The sequence below is a fragment of the Penicillium macrosclerotiorum genome (genome assembly GCF_028827735.1).
Source record: "Penicillium macrosclerotiorum strain IBT 26536 chromosome Unknown utg000009l_segment0_segment0, whole genome shotgun sequence".
Taxonomy (NCBI): Eukaryota; Fungi; Ascomycota; class Eurotiomycetes; order Eurotiales; family Aspergillaceae; genus Penicillium; species Penicillium macrosclerotiorum.
Window position 1 is genome coordinate 932,078 of NW_026643088.1, and position 25,635 is coordinate 957,712.

At 50.8% G+C, this 25,635-nt stretch overlaps 6 protein-coding genes across 6 annotated transcripts; 4 read left to right on the forward strand and 2 right to left on the reverse strand.

The window, feature by feature from the left end:
* Nucleotides 1-589: 589 nt before the first annotated feature.
* Nucleotides 590-2,201, forward strand: N7462_009506 (uncharacterized protein; the record flags this gene model as incomplete). The annotated part of the gene is made up of 2 exons (XM_057081220.1): nt 590-745; nt 798-2,201. The coding sequence occupies 2 exons, from the start codon at nt 590-592 to the stop codon at nt 2,199-2,201; spliced, it is 1,560 nt and encodes a 519-aa protein (XP_056930057.1).
* A 306-nt stretch (nt 2,202-2,507) lies between these two features.
* N7462_009507 (H(+)-transporting V0 sector ATPase subunit c) lies at nt 2,508-3,457 on the forward strand (the record flags this gene model as incomplete). The annotated part of the gene is made up of 6 exons (XM_057081221.1): nt 2,508-2,524; nt 2,651-2,663; nt 2,800-2,929; nt 3,007-3,163; nt 3,232-3,335; nt 3,399-3,457. 6 exons carry the CDS (start codon nt 2,508-2,510, stop codon nt 3,455-3,457), a joined length of 480 nt encoding a protein of 159 aa, XP_056930058.1.
* Nucleotides 3,458-4,558: 1,101 nt separating this feature from the next.
* N7462_009508 (mitochondrial 37S ribosomal protein mS38) lies at nt 4,559-5,676 on the reverse strand (the record flags this gene model as incomplete). Its single annotated transcript, XM_057081222.1, has 2 exons — nt 4,559-5,259; nt 5,334-5,676. The coding sequence occupies 2 exons, from the start codon at nt 5,674-5,676 to the stop codon at nt 4,559-4,561; spliced, it is 1,044 nt and encodes a 347-aa protein (XP_056930059.1).
* Nucleotides 5,677-6,457: 781 nt separating this feature from the next.
* Nucleotides 6,458-7,813, reverse strand: N7462_009509 (guanine nucleotide-binding protein subunit alpha; the record flags this gene model as incomplete). The annotated part of the gene is made up of 4 exons (XM_057081223.1): nt 6,458-6,799; nt 6,878-7,136; nt 7,210-7,624; nt 7,687-7,813. The coding sequence occupies 4 exons, from the start codon at nt 7,811-7,813 to the stop codon at nt 6,458-6,460; spliced, it is 1,143 nt and encodes a 380-aa protein (XP_056930060.1).
* Nucleotides 7,814-15,326: 7,513 nt separating this feature from the next.
* Nucleotides 15,327-18,001, forward strand: N7462_009510 (M13 family metallopeptidase; the record flags this gene model as incomplete). Its single annotated transcript, XM_057081224.1, has 6 exons — nt 15,327-15,346; nt 15,407-15,636; nt 15,706-16,223; nt 16,283-17,375; nt 17,458-17,858; nt 17,924-18,001. The coding sequence occupies 6 exons, from the start codon at nt 15,327-15,329 to the stop codon at nt 17,999-18,001; spliced, it is 2,340 nt and encodes a 779-aa protein (XP_056930061.1).
* Nucleotides 18,002-20,072: 2,071 nt separating this feature from the next.
* N7462_009511 (mitotic regulator LTE1) lies at nt 20,073-25,227 on the forward strand (the record flags this gene model as incomplete). The annotated part of the gene is made up of 4 exons (XM_057081225.1): nt 20,073-20,458; nt 20,516-21,837; nt 21,927-24,911; nt 24,980-25,227. 4 exons carry the CDS (start codon nt 20,073-20,075, stop codon nt 25,225-25,227), a joined length of 4,941 nt encoding a protein of 1,646 aa, XP_056930062.1.
* Between the last annotated feature and the right edge of the window lie 408 nt (nt 25,228-25,635).

A 25,635-nucleotide genomic window follows, 5' to 3' on the forward strand; every position in this document is an offset into this window, starting at 1 on the left:
CTGGGATGGTCCAGCAGTCCCCGCTTCATTTATCTCTTGCCCCGGATATTCACATGGGATTTTTCGAAGAGTGCAGTTCGAACAAGGCCGAGTGCGGTCACAGCGACGCTTTTTGTCACGACAGGCTTGACATGACAAGTGTGGTCTATTCCACCGCTGGACCATTGGAACCGGGTTACCTCTGTTATCCCGCTTCATGGTGCTACCTGAATAGCTTGAATCGGATTGTAGATGAATCCGCGGAACTCCGCGGGGGTTGCGCTTATATACTTCTCGAATGACCTAACTAACGGGTCCAAGTGAGAATCACACTGGTTCTTTTTCCTAAGACTGGACCAGGTTGACGATGTAGGAGCAAGGCCGCGGAAGTCCGCGGGAGACTTACTATTTATAGCTAGCGTGTCTGTAATCTGGGACGCATATCCCCTTTGACTTCAACAAGTATCTTGTATCTAATACACTGTATTACGGGTATTATTCAAGTCGGATTGCTGCGCATCTGAATGGTTGCTCCCCGCAACTCGACCATTGTGACGTTTGCAATTGCTGCACCGAGTGGCCGACAACGCTCGGCTGGGTACTGAGGTCTATGGAATTCCGCACAGTACCTCGGCTGGTGCAGTTCCAGCGAGCGCGAAGCTCAAATCGAGCTCTGTTGAACTCGAATCGCACGAGCCGATGTTATTCCACCAAAAAATGCGCGCCATTCGCATACACATGGCTCACAAAGTCACCCGAGGCCATTGTAAGTCCTGGAGTCCGTTACCAGCTTCCTGCATATGCTAATACTTTACAAGGACCCTAGTGATATCCTAGCATCCCTTCCCTCCCGACCTGTCATTGCGCCAGACTCCGTTCCGCTTCTCCTTCTCACTCCTAGCTTTGCCCACTGGCTCGATGCCTCGAATCTGTTTCTTGCAGACTTGATGCGACGGCTGTATGGCGATACCCCTGAGCCTCAAGCCCTCCATGCGATCGCCGCTGTTGTTGACAGAATACCATACGGCCCTTCACTACCGAAAGGCTCAATATCGGATATCAAGAAGAGTCCTACTACACGGGTTGTGGAGTCGGAGGGTCTGTCACTTCTGGTCGTTGGACCTGAGGCAGTGCAAGGCAAAGTTGCACCGACTCGTGGCATTAGAGGGCCTGCTGGCGAGGAGCCGGATCTGATGATATCGCTTCAGAACGGGGAAGCCCACATGAGCTCCGCAGGCACCGCCTATCGAGTCGGATTACGTCTCGCAAACACCGTGTTTACAAATGGAAAAGAGACAACTCTTTTTGGTATGCGCTGGGCTCGCAACACTACTGGTAAATACACCTTACAACAGTCAGTGGACTTCGCCAGTTGTTCTGTGACCGCTCTGTCACAGGTTGATGGCTTAACCCCCAGTCTCTCCCTTCCGCTGCATCCTGTGGGCGAAAGGAGAAAAGTGATCACAAGCATGGGAAATATCTTGCGTCAAATCTCCAAATCGTCGGATCCGAATTCAAATGAGCCAATTCCCGCGTCCTCTGAGCTAGAGAAAGATCTCCCTCGATACATTGAAGAGAATAACATCATGGCCCAGAAAGTGTCTGTCTGGGCCTTGGTTGAGAAGCCCGATGTAGTCGCCGCTGATGAGAGCTCGACGACGCAGGACAGACTGATCCAGTCACTTCGCCAGGGTGGTAAGCTGCACCGCGTTATGAGCGGGGGTGGTGGATGGGGCAAAAAGCAAGGTCTTCTTTCGCTCGATCCAGAGATTAGCTTCTGTGACACCACTCGTCGGCAAGAGCTTCTTGGCCTGGATCAACTCTTTGATCCGAATGCAGATGCAGTAATGGAAATGCCATCGTTGGATACAAAGGGCATGATTGGGGATGATCTCTCACTGCTGTCCCAGGTTGCAAGAGCCGGTGACTTTGTCCAGTTTTTGGTGTCTGTAGAGCCGGTGTACCCACCTGATGCCTCTCCCACGCACGATGGCGCCTGCGAAGAAAGCATCACCTACAATTTTGGTGTTGTGTCTCGTGCGGATGAACTTGATTCACAAACTTTGAATGGCGAAGAAAAGAATCTCATCCCTTTGCCGAACTCGTTCGGGGCATTGTCTGAGAAGGCGATTGCGTATGCACAGCCAGTGCCGCAAGGAGAAACTTGGGAATCTAGTACGAAGCTAGATATACCAGGATGCCGAGTTATCCTGAATCTGTAAAATAGTGAGCCCGTTGGGGAAAACACAACAATGATATTGTAACATTAGAATGAATACAATTCAGTGTCGGCAAAAAGAAGAGAGTCGATGTATACAAATCGACAGTGGAGACCTCCCTGACGGCGCCAAGACCACGTGACCGAAGCACCAGCGTGTTGGCCTCTGACCTCGTAGCACCCTCCATCCTCTCCGATCACCGCTACCACCTCGCCCACGGCTTGAGCTTGTACATCTCGAGTCTCCTACCATCCATCCTAAGCTCCAAGCGCCTCTTGAGACTCTTGCTGAGCCGCCAAATCCATCAAAATGGCCACAGAACTCTGGTAAGTCATCATCAAGTCGCCTTCGGCCCCCCTGGGCAGTTAACAGCTACCGCTCGTCGAGTTTGTGGCTCAATATCTATCACCCTCGATGCATTGATGAATTATAGCTAACACTGCAACCAACAGCCCCGTCTATGCCGTGAGTCTAACTTCTTCAAACTTCCCACGCCCGAGTCCATCCATCGACTCCTCCGCGCTTTAGCCATCCCCTCCATATCTATAACCACACCTTGTCACAATAGCTCGACAGAATGACTGATCTGTTTGTTTCTTAGCCCTTCTTTGGTGCGCTGGGCTGCACGTCCGCCATCGTTTTCACCTGCTTTGGTGCCGCCTATGGCACTGCTAAGGCCGGTGTCGGCGTTTGCAGCATGGCCGTCCTCCGCCCCGACCTGATCGTCAAGAGTATGTAAAAGCTGAACATCATAACAGAGCGTCTGCTCTCGCTTTTGAGCCCACCAGTGGACTAACAAAACCTATAGACATTGTTCCCATCGTCATGGCTGGTATCATTGGTATCTACGGTCTCGTCGTGTCGGTCTTGGTCGCCAACGACCTGACCCAGAAGCTCCCCCTGTACACTGGTTTCATTCAGCTGGGCGCTGGTCTGGCTGTCGGTCTCGCTGGTCTCGCTGCTGGGTATGTGTGCCAATCGCCCCTAAAGGACCCCTTTTCTCCTGTTCCAAACTAACGAGTGTTCTTTACAGTTTCGCTATTGGTATTGTTGGTGACGCTGGTGTTCGTGGAACTGCTCAGCAACCGCGTCTCTATGTCGGCATGATTCTGATTCTCATTTTCGCTGAAGTCCTGGGTAAGTCCTGACTATGCTTGATTGTTCTAGTGGATCGATTCTCATCACTGACACCGCATCCAGGTCTCTACGGTCTGATTGTCGCCCTTCTCATGAACTCCCGCTCGAAAGCCACTTGCTAAACGAGCCACGGCTCGTCGCACTCGGTAATCGGACCATGAAAACCCCATGCAGCCCTTGCTAGGAGGCATGGGGGAATTACATCCCGTTTGTTCCGATGTGTCTATTCTTCGCGACCTCTGTCCTGACAGATCCCAACAGAAGACGGATTGGTGGCAAGAAAGGAAAAAAGATTTCGGCTATGACAATTTATTTGATTCGTGAAAGGATTTCTTTTTTTTTTTGGTTTGTCAATGGTGGTGGTATGTAGAATTGGGGACTCGGGGACTGCGCCCCGAGTCCGGTGGACAGGATGTCGGGTAGATATTGGACTTGGCTTTTTTTTTTGTTTCTACATTGCATGAATGCGCGCTGGATTACTGTACTTTATATGGGTCTTGCTCTATCTGGGACCGGATCCCCTCTGCAGTCGTCTCACCGGTCTGACCGGGTTCTTGTCGATCGCTGAGACTGGACAAAAACCCCCCGTCTTTTCCTGATTTCTTCTCGGTTTTGGCTATTTCTTTCTCTTTTTATTATTGATTTTGTCGGGGCTTTGTATTCGGTACGATATAGGAATCCCGATTTGTGCATTATACTTGGCGATTTTTCTGCTCACTATGGCTGTTCGCTGTCATTTGTGACTTTTAGAACGGCGCTTAGCCTTCGTCTACGGCAATCTGTTGGGGCTTGTAAATCAAGAATTTCTGATCCAGAGTCTTCATTGCTTCGAGCACTGTCAATTCAGGATTTGAGAGCAAGATCCTAAGGCACAACAGAATCTATCGAATGGTCCACAATGCATGCAAAGCCAAAACAAAATTGGCCACGCAAACTTCCGAGCGGGGCCATCACAGTGGTAGAAAAAATGGTGAGGTGGTTGGATATTTGATGTAGAGTATATGAGAGCGGATGAGAAAAGAAAAAGCACGGACTGTACGGGCGGGGAAAAAAAAACTTGAAACGGAGAAAAATAGAGGATATATGCCCTGTGAAAAACTCAGACAATACTAACCCTCAACCCAGGGAGATGCAAGACGCAGGCCAGAAGATGCATCCAACGAAAACCGAACGAAAAAAAAGAAACAGAAAGAAGCGGAATGTAGATTAACAAGGCACCGAGTCTAAGCCTTGTCGAGTTTCCGTCTAAGAGTGCGTGTCCGCCGCATCAGCTTCTTGAACTTGTGCTTCTTCATCTTGGTCTTGCGACGCCGCTTGGTGCTGATGGCGTGGATGGTGCGGTTGTGCTGCACACGCTCGATATAGGTCATGCCAGACGTCGAGCCGGTAGGGGCGTCAATGGTGACTCCGTCCTGCTGAGCGGGTTCTTCCATGTCGTTGCGGACGAAGGGGCCGGTGTGCGCCTCGTAGGTCTTACGACCATCCGCGTGGCGCTGTTCCCGGATAGTCAGGACGGTCGAGTAGGTCGTCTCCTGGTTCTCGGCTTCGGCCGACTCCATAGCCTCGGCGCTCATATCCATAGGAACCGGGGGAGGGGGAGGGTGGAAGGGACGAAGACGACGGGTGTACTCTTCCACGGTCATCTGAGCCTCCGGACCATCCAGCATGCGGAGCTCTCCCTCGCCGTCGCTAGCGAAGCCGCGGTGCAGCGGGCCGAACTGGTCCTCTGACTCGGACACATTGTGTGTAGTGTTCTCCATTGACTGAACTGTCGAGGAAAGGGTGAAGATGACATCTTCCGGCTCGTTCTTGAGGAATTTCTTTGAGAAAATTGCATCAAAAGCTTCGGGGGTCGAGATCGGGGGGACCGTGGTGGTTACGGAGATAGGGCGGTGGATGGAGAAAAATGAGGCGACATGGACATCTATGCGCAACGAAAATTAGCCTCTGCGCCAGGAAATTGCTAGACAGTAGAAATGAAAAAAAATGACAACTCACCATGCGGCTGGCGGTGCTGAGTCGAGGGAACGCTGGGAAGCTTTGAAAAGACCGCATGCTGCTGGCTAGCTCTCGATGAGCCATTTCGGCCACTGCTGTCCTTTCCACGGCGACGGGTAGCCTTGCTCTTCTCACTGGAGGAGTTTACACCCTTCGCTGGAGTCGAGGTATCCATTCGCCGAGAGCCATCGCTAGGCGGGACCGGCGGCTTCGAAGATGAAGAAGAGTACCGGCGTTGGTGAACATATCGGGTAGCGATGGCGGTAGTAGGAATGTTCTGAGTAGAGCGAGATATGCCGGATAGAGGCGCCCATGCAGCCCGGCGTAAAGATGTCGACAACATGGTTGGCGTGTAACCCAGCAGCTCGGAGACGGTGAGGATGAGTCTGAATCGGAGAGGCGAAATCGTCGGGCCGGAACCCGGCGTCTCTGATCATGTGGAGATTATGTAATATGTGGCCTCAGGTGTCATTTGCTGGAGTTATACCCATCGCAACTACATGGATTCATCACGTTTTTGGGGCTATATTTTACGAGAAAACCCCTCGGGGAAAAATGATGGGTTCAAGGAGAGTAACACATTGGTTTCATTTGAGATGAGAATGTGAAAAAAAAGAAATAGTGATAATACAGAGCATAGTCGTCAGGTATAACACGTCAGCACAGGGACAAAACAAAAGGTATCATCCTGCATAGTCAAAAATAAAAGAGAACTGAGAGATGGATAAAAGAAGAAAATGGAAAGACGCCGTCGCTGAAATTTGAGCTTGGCATTAGTTGGGAAAAATCCAACGGGCTTTTTGGATGCAACATAACAGACCCAAGGGTGCGGCAGAGAGCCGACAGCTCTATCAAGACGCCTCGTAAAGAAGAAAGAGAAGGAAAATGAGAGGGAAAAATGACAGGTCAAATCAGACAGCCAGACGTATGTGTGGACAAGAGGGGAAAAAAGGAAAGAAGAGGAAAACGTATAAGGATCAAAGTTGCAGAGAAACGGAGCCGCCGTGGAATGCAACATGAGGGGGGAAACAAGGCCGGAAAGCTTGACCAGAAACGAAAACTAACTTCGTGGCAACAATGACGTTCATCACATACAGGCCACCGGTATTCTAGATGCCGCTGCCTTATAGTATTAAGGTATGGAGGTTCTTCTGGATAATCATATCCTGCACCGAGTCCATAGTAGCCTTCAGCAGAGTGGTGTCGGTAGCATTGGTGCGATGGATATAGATTTCTCGATCGGGAATTCGGTTGATGCCACGGAATCGATCAGAGAAGTATCGGACGGCAGCATCGAAATCGGTGTCATCGCCAGTATAATCTGGGAAGTGCTTGGAGATGGCGGAGATGGCGAGTTTTCCCTTGAACAAATCCATCTTGTTGAGGAAGAGAATGATAGGCTTACGCTTAAACCACTCGCCATTGACAAGAGATTCAAAGAGCATCATCGCTTCGTGCATTTGGTTCTATGAAAATAAATTGTTAGCAACTTTGGGACCCAGCCGCTGGTCTGACGAGTGCTGTCATAAGATAAGTGCACTTACCGCGTTCTGATCTTCCACCAGACATTGATCGTACCCAGAGAGCGCCACCATAAACAGCAAGCACTGCACGCCCTCGAAACAATGAATCCACTTCTTTCGTTCCGACCGCTGTCCTCCGACATCCATCATCCGAAAATTCATTTGGCGAAGCTCAAACAGAGTTTCGGTGATACCTGTTGTCCGGAGACGTGCTTGGAGCATATCCTGGTTGTCAGGAAGCCACCCTGGTGTGAAGATACGATCCAAAGAGTCGTAAAAGCTAAAATTGAATAATCGTTAACCAGAACTCCCACAATGATGGGCAGGGCGTGTTGGTGTGATTGTTCACTCACTAGCTCAAGTTGTCATGCAAGGCAAACTCGTGCCCCCGCGCAACAGCCTTCTGGACACCTGCATCGAGCCACATCTCTCTCATTGCATCACGAACTTTCAGGTCAGAGAAGGCTTCATCGGAACCTACGTCTGGCTCGGTTTGATCTAAAAGTGCCGACAACGGCTTTATGAAGGGGAATATCAGTCCAATGTCTTCATATACCCGACTGGAAGGAAATGGGTTGTGTACCTTGCAGCTTTCACGCTCAAATTCTATGTTTTCGGTTTTCATGATATCCAACAGGACTTTGAATGCAATGACAATATTTGAGTAGATGACGGCCCGATTTTGGTGACGCTCCTCGTCGGGAAAGCCTCCACTGTGAATAATCCGCATCTGTTTAATGATAGTTGACTTCCCAGATTCTCCGGCACCTGATGAAGCTGTTAGCGGGGTTTCTGCGTTGATATGATCCGATATTTCGGGCTGCACGCACCGAGCAGGAGGATTTTGATTGTCCGGTCCAGGGTTTTCTTGTCATTCTTGAGCGTGCGTTCGATGCGAGCATTCCGTTGAAGCGCATCCCGGTCCGCCTCGGCGGGTTTTGAATTCATACAGCCCATTCTGCCGGGTTCAGGGACACCGCAGACGAAAATCAAATGATCTAGGGTGGCAGTCGTTAACGAATTAATCAAGACTCATAGACCTGACAAGGACTCGAAGCATGGCTGGGTGCTCTAGTTTGGATCTGAATCAGGGATGTGGCCGCACTGGCGCCACCCCAGACCCGATTGAGAGACAAGCGACCCAGCCAGCGACACGAGGTTGCGGGTGGTGAATTTCGTGAACCCATCCCGCAGCTCTAAGCCAATCCACGTTGTTGGGGGTTCGGGCGTACCTGGAGATCACCGCCAATACACCCGTCTGCCGTCTGCCGTACAAGGGACCCCGAAGACAGAATGCGCCCGTTTGGACTCAATGGCTTTGCTGATGACAGCTTCGATTGGCTCGTTCCCCACACAGTTGAGGGCCTGCCACGTTTTGCGATAAACACTGCGCCGCCCAGTTTCCAATTAGGCCAGATTATTCTCCGAAGCCAGCGTTACCGAGTCTGTACCGAAGCCAGTGCGACGTCAATTCGCCAGAAGAGTCGCGTGAAGGTAAGAGGAAGGAATCGCGAGGTCGTCGTGCCGAGACCGGGATGGGGGAGGTTTCTTGGGCGCGGAAGGGTTCCAAACTTTGCGGTTGCGGGCAAGCGGCGAGCCGATCTATAGGTCCGTTTCGGCGAGCTTGAGGAGAGGAAGAGGCAAGATTTCCAGAATCGGCCACAGAGGGAAGCAGGCGAGGAGATGCTTTGAACGAGTGAAAGCTGTCACAAACGGGTCAAGAGCCCGAGAGGAGACAAAGGAAGGGGGGGAGGGAGCGGGTGGGGAGGCAGAGAGAAAGAGTATGGGGGGGCGGAAGGAAGAGAAAGGGGAGTTCGCATGGAATCGAGGAGTCGAGGAGTCGCGCGGTCGTACATAGTCTGCCGTCCCACTCGGCGGAGAGCAGAAGCAGAGTAAAAGCAGCCACTCCACCGTGGGAAATGCGCAACAATGCTTGGCCAGGCCGTCGAGGTTAGTTCCGGTTAGCCTCGTTAGCCCCGTTGGTGAAGCTGGCCGGGTTTATCTTACACCTCCGGGCCGCTCTGGATGCGGAGTTGTGGAAACTGTGGTTCGATGGGGGAAGTTTTTTTTTTCCTTTGGGAATATTCCATTTTTCATTTCTGATCTTTCTCGGTGATATATCTTCTCCTGATGAACAGAATCCTCATGCTTTGTCCACTGAGGTCATCGGCCGCTTCGCTTGAAGACTAGGCCCCATATTTGAAGGATTACCAGCCCCGAGCTAGTACTTTTGACATTGAAGTATCGACAAGGTATAGGCAAATGAGAACCCTGGAAAGCTATAAAGGTGTCTCTGTTCCTATTGATTTCTATTTACGTTCTCTGGCCCCTTGCCATTATGTTCAAGCAGGGAAGCCACCGTACGGCACTAAAGCCGATCCACCAGCAGAATGGGGCTATTGCCCCGAGCTGATTTGCTGCCAAATCGCAACATAAACAATAGGATACGGAATCTGGAATTCGATCGGTAGGATGAGGGTTATTATGTTACCGCGCGGGTTGAAAATGATTGAAATGATTGAAATAGACTCTATGATCGTTATCATGAAGCCCTTGCATAATGATACTCCCGTCGTATTAGTCGAGACAGAACACGCTTGAAGGGCGCAAAGAAGGCCCATGAGCCCTATCTTGCGCAGGTCCTTATGCGTCCACCGGAACTCCTATGAACTCTGCTTCCATAGGTATCGGGTGTGCGGAAGAGAAGGATAACTACTCGGGCTCCCAGCTTGAGTGGTTATCATCTCGAGACGGTCTTACATTTACTCTTTAGAAAAAAAAAAAAAAAAAAAAAAAAAAAAGCTCGCCATGCGACTTCTAGTCAACAGTCTATCTTTGCCCCCTAGCCAGTGGAGTAGAGGTTGCAGAGAATTGAGAACTCCTGCAGGTAGGACTCAATACTCCATATACCATTTACCTTCTACCAACAGTACCAGGCCCACACATATACAGAGTATGTACGGCCTTGCTCAATCATAATAGTCCACTATTTTTTTTTTCATTGAGTAGACTGCCCAGCTAAAAACAGCAAACAGGGAGAGCAAAAGGATCTGGCTGATCTCAGGATGATTGAACCATTACTGTGTCTGGTAAAGATGCTCCGGGGACTATTGATATCGGCCTCGGGTCCAAGCGTGGGGCCCAATCACATTCCCCCAAAGTCCCGGTCAACTTGGGACAATTGGATTCTTCAACCTCTCCGACCTCGCGAAGACCGTGTTGGGTCTTCTCTATTTCCCCATCTTCCCATACTTCCCATGATTCTTCTTTCATGAGTCTGAGCATGCCTCCTCTTTCCTCCCCCTTTCAGGCCCTGACAAGACCTGACACTCCTCCAGCCGCACCAGGGATGCAAGGTGGATCAACTGTGGCTCCCATGGTTTTTCGATGGTTCTTCGACTGCACGCCAAGCCACCATGCGGGCTGCATGTCGCGATCGGCACGTAATTGCTGAAACTGTGTCGGCGTGCGCAAGAATCTTTCTGAAACGTTGGCCGGAATCCTGGTCGGCCTGGAGTATACAGATCACCTGTTCTGCGCCTTCTTCCCTCAGCCGTGACTTTCCCCTCCCACAACAGGAAGCTTCTTCCGCAAACTACCGATGCATGTCTCTGGAGCCCAGGTCATCCTTCTCCCCTCTCCTCCTCTCCAAGCACGGAACCGCCCTCAAGCCGTCAGAAGGATCCGGCGCCATGATACCGGTCTTCAGCCGAGGCCCTGCACGCACCAGAGCTCCTTTTCTGAAGCCCTCCTTATTCGCTGGTGCAAGGACCTCGTGGGTCGCGGGGCTTTCCCAGAATCTTTTGCTTTAGCCACGCGCCATTTCGCTTATTAGCCCCCGTCCTCAGATCCATGGAGATTCAGGGACGGTAACGATAGACCCATTGAACCTCCCGTTGGGACAGGTTCGGCAGTCCTCACCACCACAGTGGAGCTTGTCACCGAGCAAACTCCGCCTTGTTGGCTCGGTCATGCCCGTGCTCCCTGACGCAACAGGGTTTTAATTTGGAATGCGCCCACGAGCCAACTCTCGGACCGAACAGATCACCCTCCAACGCTATTCAACATCAACTCTATACAGACTTCGTAATCCTCTACATAATGTCCGTGGTCCAAAAAGAAAAAGGAAACAAGAAGCACCAAAATACAAAGTACAAAGATTTCATCTATCAATTCCCTAAGTGAACACCACTCGCTATCTGCACCCTTGACCACGAGGCTGGGAGAAGGAGGGAGAAGGAGGGGGGGGCCATTCGACCTTTTTTCGATGCGAAGTGTCATTTCCCACATGGGAACTGTACAGCCCGTACAGCACCGTACAGTACCACAGGCCCCCCTCGGAATCCCCACAGTTGGGGCCTCTGAAGTTTGTTGAACACCGGTGGTCCGTTCATACGACCACATTGCCCCGTGATCTTCCCACTCACGACAAAAAGACAAGGGATCGGCCTTCTCGGTTGCTCGTTTCCGGTTTCACGTCGCGGGCGCGGGACAGGCGAGTGTGCGCCGGCGTGAGACTAAGGCAGGGGGTCATCCTTTCCAGGGAGGTGCAGGAGGGGGACGGGCTGTGGGGAGAGAATCGATGCCCCTATCGCAACAGGCGGTCGGATGGGATCACAGTGCCGGCATCCAATTCGATCTGGGGGCGAAAAGATTCCGGCGGACTTATGTCGAGGGCGGTGACTTGCATAAGTCGAGATTCAGTGACATGAAGCATAAAGGACGCGGTACCCTGGATGCCTTGGGATGCTGAGCCCGGGGCAGAGGATTCTGACAGCGGGAGTGGGCCAGAATGTCCACGTCTCAGCTAACCGCCCCCTCCTTTTCCGTCTTTCTTGGTAGTCACTCCGAGTCCGTACTCCTACACCATGCCTCATACAGAGGGGAACTTCAATCGAGTGGTCTTCCAACAGCGCGACCTGACTCTTGCATTGAGACCCAGGGTTGGCCGTATATTTATTTCATTCAAATCGGTGTTCCGAAGATCTATTCTCACCGAATCCCGAACAAATCAAGGGCTATAGACTTCAAAATAAACGATACTGGGATTGCCAACGCCCGTCCACATCCCCTGTTAGAACACTTCCAATCGGAAAATCCATATGTCAATGGTATTGACCGATGGGAATAAAAGAATAATCATGACCTATATGGGGTGGGGGGCCGTCCGGAAGGCTTTGATTCTGACCTTTTGCTGATCGGATTTTGGGCCCAGCGTCTCCGCAGGATTTGATTTGGGAAGTCAACAGAGTCCTGCCAAATTGATCCCTAGTGGCCCCCTCCATAAGTGGTTCGAGCTCTTGAACCAACCAGTTCTGTACCAAACCACCTTTCCCCAAATCCTCGAATTGGACGGACAAGTGGACATGTCCACTTGCGCTCCAGAAGAGGGCATGGCCGCCACATGGACGACCAACGGCGATCATCAATCCTTGATTTCCCCTCTTCTTATGTGTAAGCCCCCTCTACATAATTATGCATTGGCCCGAATTCAGAGTTCGCCGTCTGCTGAAGCCTAAGCTTCCCCGGCTCGGGGTTTCTGGAGGGGGGACTTGGTCGACGGTACAATGACCTGTCAACAACTATATTCATCGCTAAGACCCCATCTCCTCGCGCATAGACTATACAACACCTATGCGTGATCAATCGGAGACAAACACGGCGCAACTGCCTCTGCGCGCGGGCCCCAAAGAGTCGAGGGGAATAGACTGGTCACAGCGCTCAACGGCACAAACGGGCACAACGGTCTTAACGGCCCACGATGGTTGAGCTGTGGACCCGTGTAAATTAAACGTTGTCGATCTGCATTTGGCAGCAGGCTAGACCCTCCGTGAGCGACGGAAGTAGACAGGGGGCGCCCGGCGGGTCGTCGGGCTTTGCCTCCGAGGGCGCTGGGCCCTCGTGCAAACGGCTCTCGTTCAAGCCTCGGATTCTTCTTTTGTGGTCCTAAAGTTCAAAGATTGACCGGGCCTGTCGGGAATTTTCTAACCTGTCAGCGTCGTGGCCGTTGGTATTATTGTTGTTGCTATCTTTAGATCAGTTTGCTTTTTGAGAAGCTACAAATCATGACAAGCCTCTCATGCTGGAATTCTTCCAGAATAATTCAACCGAGAAAGAGAAAGTACTTCTGACTTCCCCGATTGGATCCAATGAAACATTACGCTGTGCTTTTGACACCGTCGCTGCAATATGAAGTCGAGCGGCCTGGCCCTGCGCTGGCCTCGGGCTTCCCGGAAGAGAGGGATTGTGGGGACATAAACTATATTTAGTCTGAGTCTTGATTATTCACGGGGCTACGTATGCTTAAGGAGGGTGTGCCGATCAAATTGGTGATAGTTTGGCAGATCAACGCACTCCCAGGTATCTTTGTTTTCGGATTATTATATCGTCCCCCCGCCCCCTGGGTATCCTAGCCTCGTGAAGGGCGGTACGGCCGCAATGGTCTTGAAGCCCACACTCAATGGCTTCAAATGTCAGCAGAGCTTGAACAATTTGTAAGGTATCCCGAGTTGCAGCCAGATGGCGTCCGGCTACAAACATCTCTTTCAGTTGGGCCCTTGCGTGTCGGACGAAGCAGAGGCGGCCAAGTTTCTCCCGTTCCCACAAATGGCGACAATAAGAACGGTGATTGCTCGTCATTGTCGAGGGTATTTAAGTTAGCGTCGTTCTCCAGTAGAAGTCAAATTGCGTCCCCAGAATCACCCATAAAGCCGTCAACTACAGTGTGTTATCACCTCTCTCTTTCGTCACCTCGAGCTCAACATTCCCTTCCAGCCAGAGTTTGACAACAGGAATTATGCTACTGGTTGGTGCGGTAAAGATGCAGTGTTTCTACTGTCAAGTTTTGATGTACAGGCTTTCTTCTCTGACCACGTCAGCCTGGACAACATCCTGATGGCAGCTTGATGCTGCTATGAGCAGTGGGCAGTCCAATTCCATTCGCCCAGAGCCATCGCTTTATCCAATGCTTCGTAGTAGCGGTTCTCACACGCATACAATAAGGTTGTATGCTCTGTAGGACGGAGAAGATGCGGGTCGGCCGTCTTTCTCAAGAGTAGACGGGGCTACATCAAACTGAACCGCACGCTGCTGAAGCATGAAGCAATGCCTTATCTATTTTATTCTTCATGCTAGGATCAGCACTTTTCTCCAGAGAAATGGATACTATGTCTGTGGTGCCAAAGGTGAACGGCTAATCAATGGTCTTCTTTGAAGCTCATCTTTAGTTCACTGGCCACCGCAATGAAATTAACTTTCGAACTTTACCATCCGATTCAAAGCAGACTTCAACGTATTCCAGTAGCAAGTATTGAACAGGCGCTATCAAATACAGAGAGCCATATGCGTGTCCTAGGTACGGTTTGAACGTACAGTCTGAAGTCCATGTAGTTACGAAAAGACGGAATATTGAACATAACTTGCGCATAGCAATTGGTTGACAGCTTCGACGGCGCCACTAGGTAGCTCAGTCTTAACTTTGCGTCCTCGGGAATCCCTTCTAGGGCCTGTAAGTGAAGCATTTAATGGCACTTAGTTGCGGCTGTAGAGTAAGTGTGGTCTGGCGGAGCCTGGAAAGCTGATAATATAATAATCATAAGAAGTCGCTTAAAATAAAGCCTCCACTTTGATATACCCTAATAATGACAGGGAACCATCACGTATCCATGAGTATTGCATGATACCTGACTGCAGCTTTGCTTGATCTCTCACAGATATCTATATTGACCTTCGGAATAGGGATATACGTGCACTACAGCCCTCTCTGACTGGTTATACTGAAGATAGAGTTTTTTTTAATATTTTATCAAATGAGCAGGTCTCTCTTCAAAATAAGCGACAGTAGAATCCCCGTAATTAGGATGAGAGCTCCATTATCGTCTCCTACATTTGCTCCCCACCCCATTATCATTCTACTCCGCCCACTTTATTTCCTATCGACTTTTTAGGGGTTCATTATGGCTAAGGCTATATAAAACTGTAGAGATTTCTGAAATTCCTGTTTTTGTTTTACTGGCGCGTCATGCATAGAGACAAAGGTTATCAGAATATCCTAGAGCTCTGGTTTGGAATTGACAGTTCGGAGCATAACAAGATTCCATGAAAAAATATAATTGTGGCCAAGCTTAAATTCTGAGAGAGAGTGGTCGAGGGTGAACATAGGCCAAGTTTCTACCTCGACTTCGGAGTACGTAACTTCACGAATGGAATTAACAGAAGGAAGCGTATGATCAGTGCAACTGAAGTCGGTTTATCTGTTGAGCCGTTGTGCAACCCTGTGTAATTGTCTTTCCCAAATGGGCAAGTATGCAACTGGCTGACTCATCCTAGTGCATGTGACGCCATCCCCCATCTTTGAGGTTCAGTCGTGCGGGGACGACTTGCCCCTGGCCATATCCAACAACGAAAGGCCGATTATACTATCTTTTTCACATATCGAACTCGTTGTTGGCTACTATCTGCTCTGAGCAACATGGCATTGCCGTTCAGCCGGTAAGTCTTATCAGTGGGTCCCAATGACGACGAGTAGCCGCTGAGACGAGTGCTGTACAGCTCCGATGAGCAGAGCTTGGCCTATGTCGCCGATATTGAGTCCGAACAGAAACAAGGCCTCCTGATTGGCAGTGATGGTATCGGGCGGACAAACGATATCTTTGTTGAGAGTACTCCCAGAAGCATGTGCTGTAAACAAAGAGGTCATTCGATCCGGCGCTTAGCGAAAGGCATCGTGACGATCAGCTGGATGGGCCTTCTGGCGTATGGTCTCATTCGATTTTTTTCTGGTATGTATGACTCGATTTTTATTTGAAAGTAAGACAGCATCTAATGCAGGCGGTCTTGCCATTCATCAGGTACAGAGGTCGAGATAATCGAACCGTCTTCCCCTCACCCGCAGACTCGCCCTGCAATTTGCCAGACACCAGAATGCATCCATGCAGCCTCAGAGATCCTTTTCAATCTAGATTCAAAATACACCGAGGTTGATCCTTGCACCAATTTCGACCAATATGTCTGCGGTGGGTGGAGGGAGCGCCATGATATGCGCGCCGACCAGGGATCGATCTTCACTGGGACAATCATGGAAGAGAATGCCCAAACCCGGCTACGTCATATACTAGAACGCTCAAATCCGCCAGATGGTGCCGATGACGGTAATTTCAACAAACTCAAAGCTGCTTATAATGCTTGTCTGGACGAGACCACCATCAGAGAACGTGGTACCAAGCCCTTGGTTGACCTGCTTACAGACCTGCAGAAGATCTATCCCGTGAAGAGCGGCCTTGTTTCTGGCACCCAAGATCACCTCACTAATGCCCTCTTGTTTCTTATGAAATCTGGAGTCGATGCTCTTGTCTCCTCGGGTGTTTCTGTAAGTGATTGCCACACCAAATGGATCCGTTTATCTTGGCCTCCTCTGATAATATCTAGTCTGACGATCGTGACCCTGACAATGTTGCGATATTTGTACAACCCCCTCGGAAAATTGGTCTTCCAGCGAGGGAGTACTATAACAAGACGGACACAGTAGCCGAGTATACTCAAACTCTGAAACAGGTACTTCAAGCCTTCGGCGGATCGGACAAGATTGCCGAAAATGTTGTCGCTTTCGAGACAAAGCTTGCACAAGTGACGCCGGACACAGCGACCCAGGAAGACGTCACCAAGTACTATAATCCGCTTAGTATCAAGGAAACCGAGTCATTAATTCCGGAGATTTCGTTTTCCGCAATCCTTTCAGAGTTGGCATCCCATGACTACAAGGGTGACCGACTGATTGTGGGATCCCCATCATATATGAAGGCCTTATCTGATATTTTGAACGATGCATCGCGAGAGACTGTGTCGTTCTTTCTGCAATGGAAGCTCATCCAGGGTTTCTCAGACGACATTGAAGCCGATGCGATTGTTCCTCTGCGGCAATTCAATAACAAGCTTGCCGGAAAAGACCCTCAAGCTACCGAGGAACGGTGGCGCAAGTGTATTAAGAGCTTGGATGATGGCCTTGGCTGGAGTCTAAGTCGATTTTACGTGCTTGATTCCTTCCCTGAGGAGTCAAAGAAGCTCGGAGATCAGGTTGTGTCGGACATCAAGGAGCGGTTCGTTTTCACCTTGACCCAAACCGGCTGGATGTCACCGGAGGTTCGGAAGCTGGGTATCAAAAAAGTGGAAAATATTATCCAGAAGATTGGATTCCCTACCAAGAGCCCCAATGTGTTGGATGCACAGGATGTGGAGAATCATTATCAAGGCTTGGATGTGTCAATGAACACTTTCTTTGAAAATGAGCTGGCCGTGGCAAGCTTCAAGCTTCGTAATGAATGGGCCAAGCTGGGAAAGCCCACCAACCGCGATGAATGGGATATGACTGCGCCCACAGTTAACGCTTACTACAACCCTCCTGGCAATGAAATAGTCTTCCCAGCCGGGATCATGCAGCCGCCAGTGTTCTATGGACCTGCCGCGCCGTTGTACCTGGCTTATGGCGCGTTTGGTGCTGTCAGTGGTCATGAGCTCTCTCATGGTAAGTATGCCATCTTGCTATGCTGCAACCAAACTACCCCTGTGGACTTGTAATGTGTTTGATATTAATCTTGTTTACATAGCATTCGACTCGACCGGTCGGCACTACGACGAGACGGGAAACTACACAAACTGGTGGGACGACAAGACCGTTGAAGCCTTCGAGGAGCGTGCCCAGTGTTTTGTAGATCAATATTCCAAATTTACCGTGGAGGGCCCTGGCGATAAAGTTCTCCATGTCAATGGACGCTTGACCTTAGGCGAGAACATCGCCGACGCCGGTGGGCTGACTGCATCGTTCCATGCCTGGAAGAAACACGACGAGGCCTCCCCGGATCCTCACCTTCCAGGGCTTGATGCTTTTAGTAAAGAACAGCTCTTTTTCATCTCCTATGGTAATTGGTGGTGCAGCAAGACCACGAAGGAAGCTGCTGAGCGGGCGATTTACAATGACCCGCATGCGCCCAAGGCGGCACGAATCATTGTGAGTTGAAATTACATGTTGGTTTTTTATGCCATATGAGTCTTTTATTAACTTGACGGGACTAGGGAACTATGGCCAATTCTCGCGAGTTCAACGAAGCATTCAACTGTCCCGAGAAGAAGCCTGTCTGCAAGCTGTGGTAGTCTGGCGGCCGGGTGGTATTCAGGGAGCAGGGAACCTAGGTTTGTTTTTTTCGGACTGTTTATTTTTGCCTTGCTTCTTTTTCTCTTTCCTCGCGTCCGGGCAATTTTTTTTCCAGGTGAACCACTTAAGAGTGGAAAACCTCTGTGCATTAGGTCCTCCTTTCGAGAACTCTTGTTTTCGGCGTCCGATCGGATGGAGTCAGTAAGAACATCCATTAGTAGCAGCATTTAGCATCTATCTATTAAAGTTTCTCGTCTTTTTTCTCTCTTTTTCTGTGGGAGAGGGGCTAGGCCTCTTTCTTGGACTCCGAGGTATCAGCTGCCAGATTGTCCAGTGACAAGCAGGGCCCCCCCCTCCTTCCCGAAATTTATAGCGCATTTCCCAGTCCAGCAATCCCTGTTCTGCGTGAGCCTAGTTCAGGCAAGCAAAGAGATCCCGTGTTCTAGGCAAACTCCCGCAGATCATGGTTGAAGGGGAGCGGTCTGGTTGGGAAAAAGTTGAAGGGAGATCATCGCGTCCAGATTGGACCCGTCCGACTTGGTGACGGGAAGCTCAAGCCGATCCCGCGATGTGGAGAAGGGCCGATCATGTGAAGGCTTCAAAATCGGGGTTGCGGTCCCAACCAACGCTTTCATTAATTAGTAAATTAAAGCAGCCCATCGCCTTGGCAGTGGTGGAACCGTCGTAAACCGTCGAAACTATCGTAAATTGAGTGAGCAAACCTCAGTAACACGGCCATTCGCCTCCCCCTGACTTCCTTCTAGGTAGACCTAAGCGAGTTGGAAGAGAAGATGAGTAGAGAAATCTCGTCAGCTACCCGAACCTTTCAAAACTCCCAGTTTGATCACTCCTTCCTTGGCAGTATGAGGCGTTCGAAGTGGGCATGAAGGCCGACTCGGCTCACCGATGATCAATGTCTTCCAGCAAAGCAAACACAAAACATATCGCCAATTATCTTCAAGGAAAGCCATGTCTTCAACGTCCCGGGTGGGTGGATTCGAGGTGCCAGAAGGATTGATCTCTCACGTCCCCGCTGGGCTGCATGGAGGTAATGCATGAGAGGGACCAGTGGCCCAACGCGGCGACGGGACAGGTCTCGGGGGCCATACATAGGGGCGGGACGTGTCGTGAGGTGTGCCCCCTTCATTTGCTCCATCTGCTCCATCTGGGCTCCATATATCAGCTGGGGTTCCAGAGTCGCGTCACTCAAACCCGAGAACCTAAGTGGAGAAAGGATTAACGGCGCCAGCCTCGGCCAACCAGCGAGCGGGGCCTGGTGGCCCCGACTGGGGGGTCGCTTCACCGGGGCGAATGGAAGGGCCTCGCGGGACGACGCGATGACCTATCACCTTGACGGTCCTGGGCCAAGAGAGCCCGCTCTCTGCAACATCCGGAGCATTTCCAGTGGAGGAGAAATGAGAGTGTGAGCTGAGATCGGACCGAGTTAGAAAGAGGTAGAAACGGGGAGGGAAGAGTTGGGAGCATAGGGATGTGGCAAGACGGAGACGTGCTGGGCGATCCTAATCAGCCCGTGACTCTTATCGACTCGATCCTACGCCCGCCTTATTCAATTCACTGAACTTCGTACACGCATTTACTTTGCGCTGCATAGTGCCAAAGCCCTCTACCTTTAACAGGGAGACCCAGCAGTGCATCCTGTCATATCCCACCCGATAATATGCCCTTCGGACTAATAAGACCAGTAGAATATTCATAAACCTGACTGGGCGTACCGTCATCACGCTCGACCTGTTCCTGGAGGCTGTGGCAAGAACGGGTTACCCAGCGTTCGCCAGGTTTTGTTGGTTCCGCCGCGTCGGGTCCGCCATCTCCACTCGGGCAAAAACAGAGCTGTCGCTTCTCCTGCTCCTCTCTTCAATTCTCCTACTCTCCTCTCGCGGCATGTCGTGCCAGCGTCGTTCTCGATCCCGACTTGGGCTGCTGTTGCATTTTCCTTAGTCCGTTCAAGATCATTGGCGCCCCCCTGCTTAGGATTGCGATTGTTCGCGTCGCGACGGAGCGGCTCGCCGCAGAGCTGCCATCCGGGGTAGCTCTCGCGAACCGCCTACGATGGAGCCTTTCCCATCTGCGATCGACTCGTCGGCGCCCTCCAGAGACAAGTCGGGCGAGCCTCAAGTCCGTATTGATGAGCTACCGGTCTCGATGCAAACACGCGGTGGAGCCCCTCCCAACAACATGACGCATTTACGCCGGGCCAACACAGTGGCACAGAGTGGAAATCTCATCAAGAGGAACCGTGAACTCAAGGCTACACGAGAAAGGACCGCCACTACCCCTTCTGGCCTGCGTGCCAAAGATAGCCATGAATTATTACGAAAGGCCCCATTGCAACGGTCCCAGACACACCGTGGTCCATTGGAGGCGCGTCCAGCCGGGCGCAAGGCAGGTCATTTTACGGTTGGAAGCGTCGGCCAGAATGGCAAGATCTTTCTCAGGTAGGATCTCAATCGATAATCTCAGTGACATGATCCCATGTCGCACACCGACTGCAGTAGAGCTGACAAAGGATCCTCCATGGCCAGACCGATTGCAAACCCGCCGCAGAAAGCGCCTTCAATAGTCCCATTCTCATCTATCGACCAAGTGACGAACCCCCATATTCCGCATCTTCAGCCGCAAAAGTACCCGCCGATCCGTGATGACCCATCGCGATGGTCGAGCTCCCAGCTCTCGGAACTGCGTCCCCGAGATCCCCCCAGTGAGGAGCCCGAGTCTGTCATGTCCGAAGCACCGCGACCCGAGTCGGCCAACCACTCTCGCCAGAGAGCCAATTCTTTCTCCACAATATCTGAACAGCACTCCGTGTCTGGCGCGGGGAAACGTGGAGAGCTGCGCATCGTGATCGACCGATCCGAGGATCGGCCCAAGTCCGCAGGCGAGAAAACTGCCCACGCAGCTCTGGAAGTCCCCATTCCTCATTACAGGCTTGGATCGCCACGATTCAACACCGAAGGTAGTGCAATCCTGCAGAGTTCCGTTTACACGCGAACATCAATGTCCGATAATTTTCGGAATTCGACATTACTGGGCGGCATGGCAGATCCGTTACCGACGCATTTTTCGAGTACATACTGCAGAGAATCCTTTTCTCGTAACCGTCCGTCTTTCGCGATATCTTTATTCTCCGGGACGGGCGCGATAGATCTCAGCCGAGCTTCGCCGGTGCCCAGGAACTCTGTTGTGTATGAGTTGAAAGGACCGGTTGAACCCTCCATCTATGAATCTTTGGTGTCGGATATGGATGGCGAAGCCGTTGTACGGTACATTCCTGGTACGAAAGATATCAGCGCTGCTACACCGGCCCGTATTGTTGCCCAGATCTCTTCCGAGTCATTCATGGATTATGAGTTGGTTTCGGACTTCTTTCTCACTTTTAGATCATATCTCTCACCAAGTCATCTTCTGGCTCTACTCCTTGCACGTCTCCAATGGGCTATCAACCGATTACAGGAAGACGGTCGCATCATTCGCATCCGCACATTTGCAGCTCTTCGCCATTGGATTTTGAACTACTTTGTTGACGACTTTGTTACGCACTACGAACTACGGACCCATTTCTGCGATACCATTAACTCTCTCTACTCCGATGTCAAGTCCCGTGAAAATGGTGGCAAGAGTGATTTAAAGATTCTCCTTGACTTAAAGCGATGCTGGAATGGCAAATGCTCCGTATATTGGACTGCTCCGGAATTCTCTCGTGCATACAACGACCCAGATAGCCCAATTAGCCCCGGAACTGCTCATATTGAGATTTTTCCCGGCGACATACCTCAACCAGATGGCATGGCGACGGCTCCTCGAAATGGCAATGTTCGTGAGAGCTTGTCCTTTTCTACCCAGCATGACAGAAATGAGTCTGCAGCCACCGCGCAAAGCATACCTTTCTCTTCTAAGAGTGACCAGAGTGTGCTCGCGCTTTCCTGCTCTCTTCCCCCCGGTCTCCGAAGCGCCTGTCAATGCCTTACTCCAAAGGCAAAGCACCGCGTCCGGTACCAGTGGGCCTAGCAAAGACAAGCTCCTCGCATGAAGCATCGCCCACATCACCGATGGTGTCGCGCCATCCATTTCATGGCCATGGACACAAGCGAAGCGGCAGCTTCTCGGACTCTGTCCGAGATGATCGAGTGCCCATGTTCGGTATGGAGCCTGGATATGCTAGGCGGGCACCCCAAGAGATATTGGACCCTATTGGTTTCATTCGCGGTGCTCTTTACCCTCCCGCCGAATCGTACATGACCATGATGGCACCCGAATCGCCTCCATTGGCGCCGCCTTTGGCATCATCCAATCCAGATCGCCGGAGCACTCCGGATGGTGGAGCTAGGTTGGGATCGAATACAGGCGTCAGAACATTCATTGGTTCAATCAGACGCGCATTGCATACCAAAAATGGCGGTCAAAGTGTCTCCGCTCGCATCGCTAATGCCTCTGAAGCTGTCGTTTTACCGCGTGGGAAGACCTCCGCGATGCCGAATCATATAGCTTTGGGTTCGGACATTTATCGAGAAAGGAAGCTGACCGCTGTGTCGAAGCGACCAACAAGGATTGATATACTTTGCGACGAATCACTAAAGCAATATCGCCAGATCATGAATCCCAATGAGATCCCAGGTGAGGTGAAGAAAGATATACAGCCACAAGCGATTCCTCCTGGCCTGCAAATCACACTCCAGCAATCCTCGCCAAATCCAAACGACGCTCATACTCTTCAGCCTCCCATATCCGAAGCCTCTAAGATCAAAAGTGGGATCACGACTGGCAGTGGGTCGATTGTCATTGTGGACGATACTGGGTTTGAGTTCCCAACGATGTCTGGGGCAGTACCAGAACCTCTCGATGACGCCAACTTTTATCCAAACCCACAGAACAATATATTATCAACTACGTTGTCACAACAATCCTCTCTAGGAGATGGCGGGTACTTGCTTCCGATATACTATAATAGTGAAGGGCCAGGACTTGTTGGACAACCACCAAAGGATCAGTATCCTTCCGGCCTTCCTTCGCAGCGACGATCTTTCTCAAACGAACGTCAATCTGTACCCAGAAAACGGACATCATTGTCGCTCCGGCTTCGAAAATATGCTTCTTTCCAGAGCGGGATCTCTAGGCATCGCCTCTCGATGGGAAGTGAGACAAGAAAATCCATCGCCGGATCGAATACCACTCAAGACTGTTCCGATAGGCCGGCTGGCCCAGCTCTTCGCAGACGACCCGGCGGAAACCTGCGCCAAATGCAGTTTGTTGATGAACGAGAGCAAAACTCTGGCCGTGGGTCTTTTGATACCACCCATTCTTACGGCGACTCTCTAGCGGAGACATCAATAACCGCTGACGAAGTTGCGTCTCGACCACCGACGACTTTGATTCCTCCTAATCCTCGTTATTCTCTTATCCAAGGCGTTTCAAATCGAAACCCGCGACGGTCTTTCGAAGCAGCTCTCGCCAGTTTTGCTCAAATTCCAGACGATGATGATGGTGGCATTGAATCGACGCTGCTAAAGCTCGAGGGTAAATGGAAGGGTCCATCTAGTAGAGTTCAATCTTCTGCTGATCAGGGTGGATCTTCTCAGGGGCTCCCAGCGCATGGAGAACATCCCCATGTTGAACCTGGCTTTGAGAAAGTAGGCTGGGATATCATTTCTCGGAGACGGCAGACTGATAAATCAGCGTATTCTACCATTGGCGGGCGACTGGCGGTACCAAGACCTTATTCTGATTCTGTGGCAGAGTCTGAGGAGTCGTATAATTCTATTCCTCTGCTTGAGCGTGGACTTTCAGACGAGTCGATGAAGCGACCACCTACTGGTCGAACTCGCATCGCTGAGACTCATGGCGCTTCTCTCAGTCTCATCTCTAGTCGAGATACTTCTGAGCTGACATCCTCGCATCCATCGATCCAGATCATTCAAGAAACGGAAAGCATTCGACGCATTGCTCGAGGTTCGACCCTTCCCGAGTCAGCCTCAAGAGAGACCGAGCAGCCTACTTCAAAGCGGCTGTCTGGCTCATCGTCGGAAGCCTCTGTTGATATGATTGATTCGCGGGAGGCCGGGGACGAGCGGCTGTCTACGGATACCCGTAGTTTGACCGCTTCAGCTGTGGAAATTCCACCTCACCCTTTAGCACACCCCCCTTCCCCTCCGATGACCATTCAACATCCAGGTTCTTTCGGCTCTTACGTCTCACCGCTAGACAAGGTACTGGTTCAGCCCCAGCTCCTTACACCTGATACCTCTCCTAGACATCGAGAGAATGAGCCTCCAACCGCGCAGCCCCGGAATATGCCACAGTTCGCTAGTGACGTTCTGTCCAATTCGGAGAAGCATAGGCCTATGCAGAGTTTTTCTACCGAAATTGGTCCCCATCATGTTCCTTTCATTCTTTCCTGTGAATCACAGGTGCTCGCCCAACAATTAACATTGGTTGAAATGGCGGCACTCAGTGAGGTTGACTGGAGAGATTTGGTCGAAATGAGATGGAGTAGTGCTTCTCCATCTATCACCAGCTGGGTTCAGTTTCTGACTACTGAAGAACGGAAAGGCATTGATCTGGTTGTTGGCCGCTTCAACTTGATGGTCAAGTGGGTTGTTTCTGAGATTGTACTTACTCGCGACATCCATGAGCGAGCACGCACTATCATCAAGTACATACATACTGCGGCACACGCGCGTCGTATCTGCAACTATGCCACAATGCTTCAGATCGCAATTGCCTTATCTTCGTCTGACTGTTCTCGGCTGCAGGATTCGTGGCAACTAGTTCCCCCCGAAGATAGACGACTCTTCAAAGATATGGAATGTTTGATCCAACCTGTGCGCAATTTCCATGATCTCCGTGTTGAGATGGAGACAGCCAACTTGCAGGAAGGTTGCATTCCATTCATTGGTAAGCTCTTTGACATTTCCCTTTGATATCCCCCCCAAATGCGGTGCTAATACAGTCCAATCGTACAGGTCTATACGTCCATGATCTTACCTACAACGCCCAGAAGCCAGCTCAGGTCAATAGCAGTGCGGGTGGGCTACTGGTCAATTTCGAGCGCTACCGTACTGCCGCTCGTATCGTCAAGAGCCTGCTTCGTCTGATTGACGCCAGCACGAAGTACCGATTCGAGCCTGTCCAAGGTATTATTGAACGATGCTTATGGATCGCATCTCTCTCTGAGGAGGAGATCTCAAGTCGAAGTAAACGACTTGAATAATCAACCTATATATATGTGTCCCCCCGGGTGTCTTCGAAAGCCTTGCGTTTGTATTTTGTTTTTGCCCTTCGATGTTTTGGATTTTTCATACCCCCTTTTGTGGCACGGGTGCATTCCTGCCATTATATCCTGTATCTATACTTTGCATTTGTCCACCTTTTGGCCTACTCTTTGGTTTTCGCGTTTGGAGCGAGCATTAAGCATATGATTTGGGAATATTTGAGATATCACGGATGATGGTTATTGAGATGTATTGATTGTTATGCCTGAATTCTTTTACTTTGATGCGCGTCAAGTTCTGCAAATTCCCCCGGCTTCCCCATGTTCCGCGTGACTTCGACAAGATTAGGTGAAATGATCGTTTCACAATGGCCAGATATGAATGAGTACAGTATACTGTAGATCCTC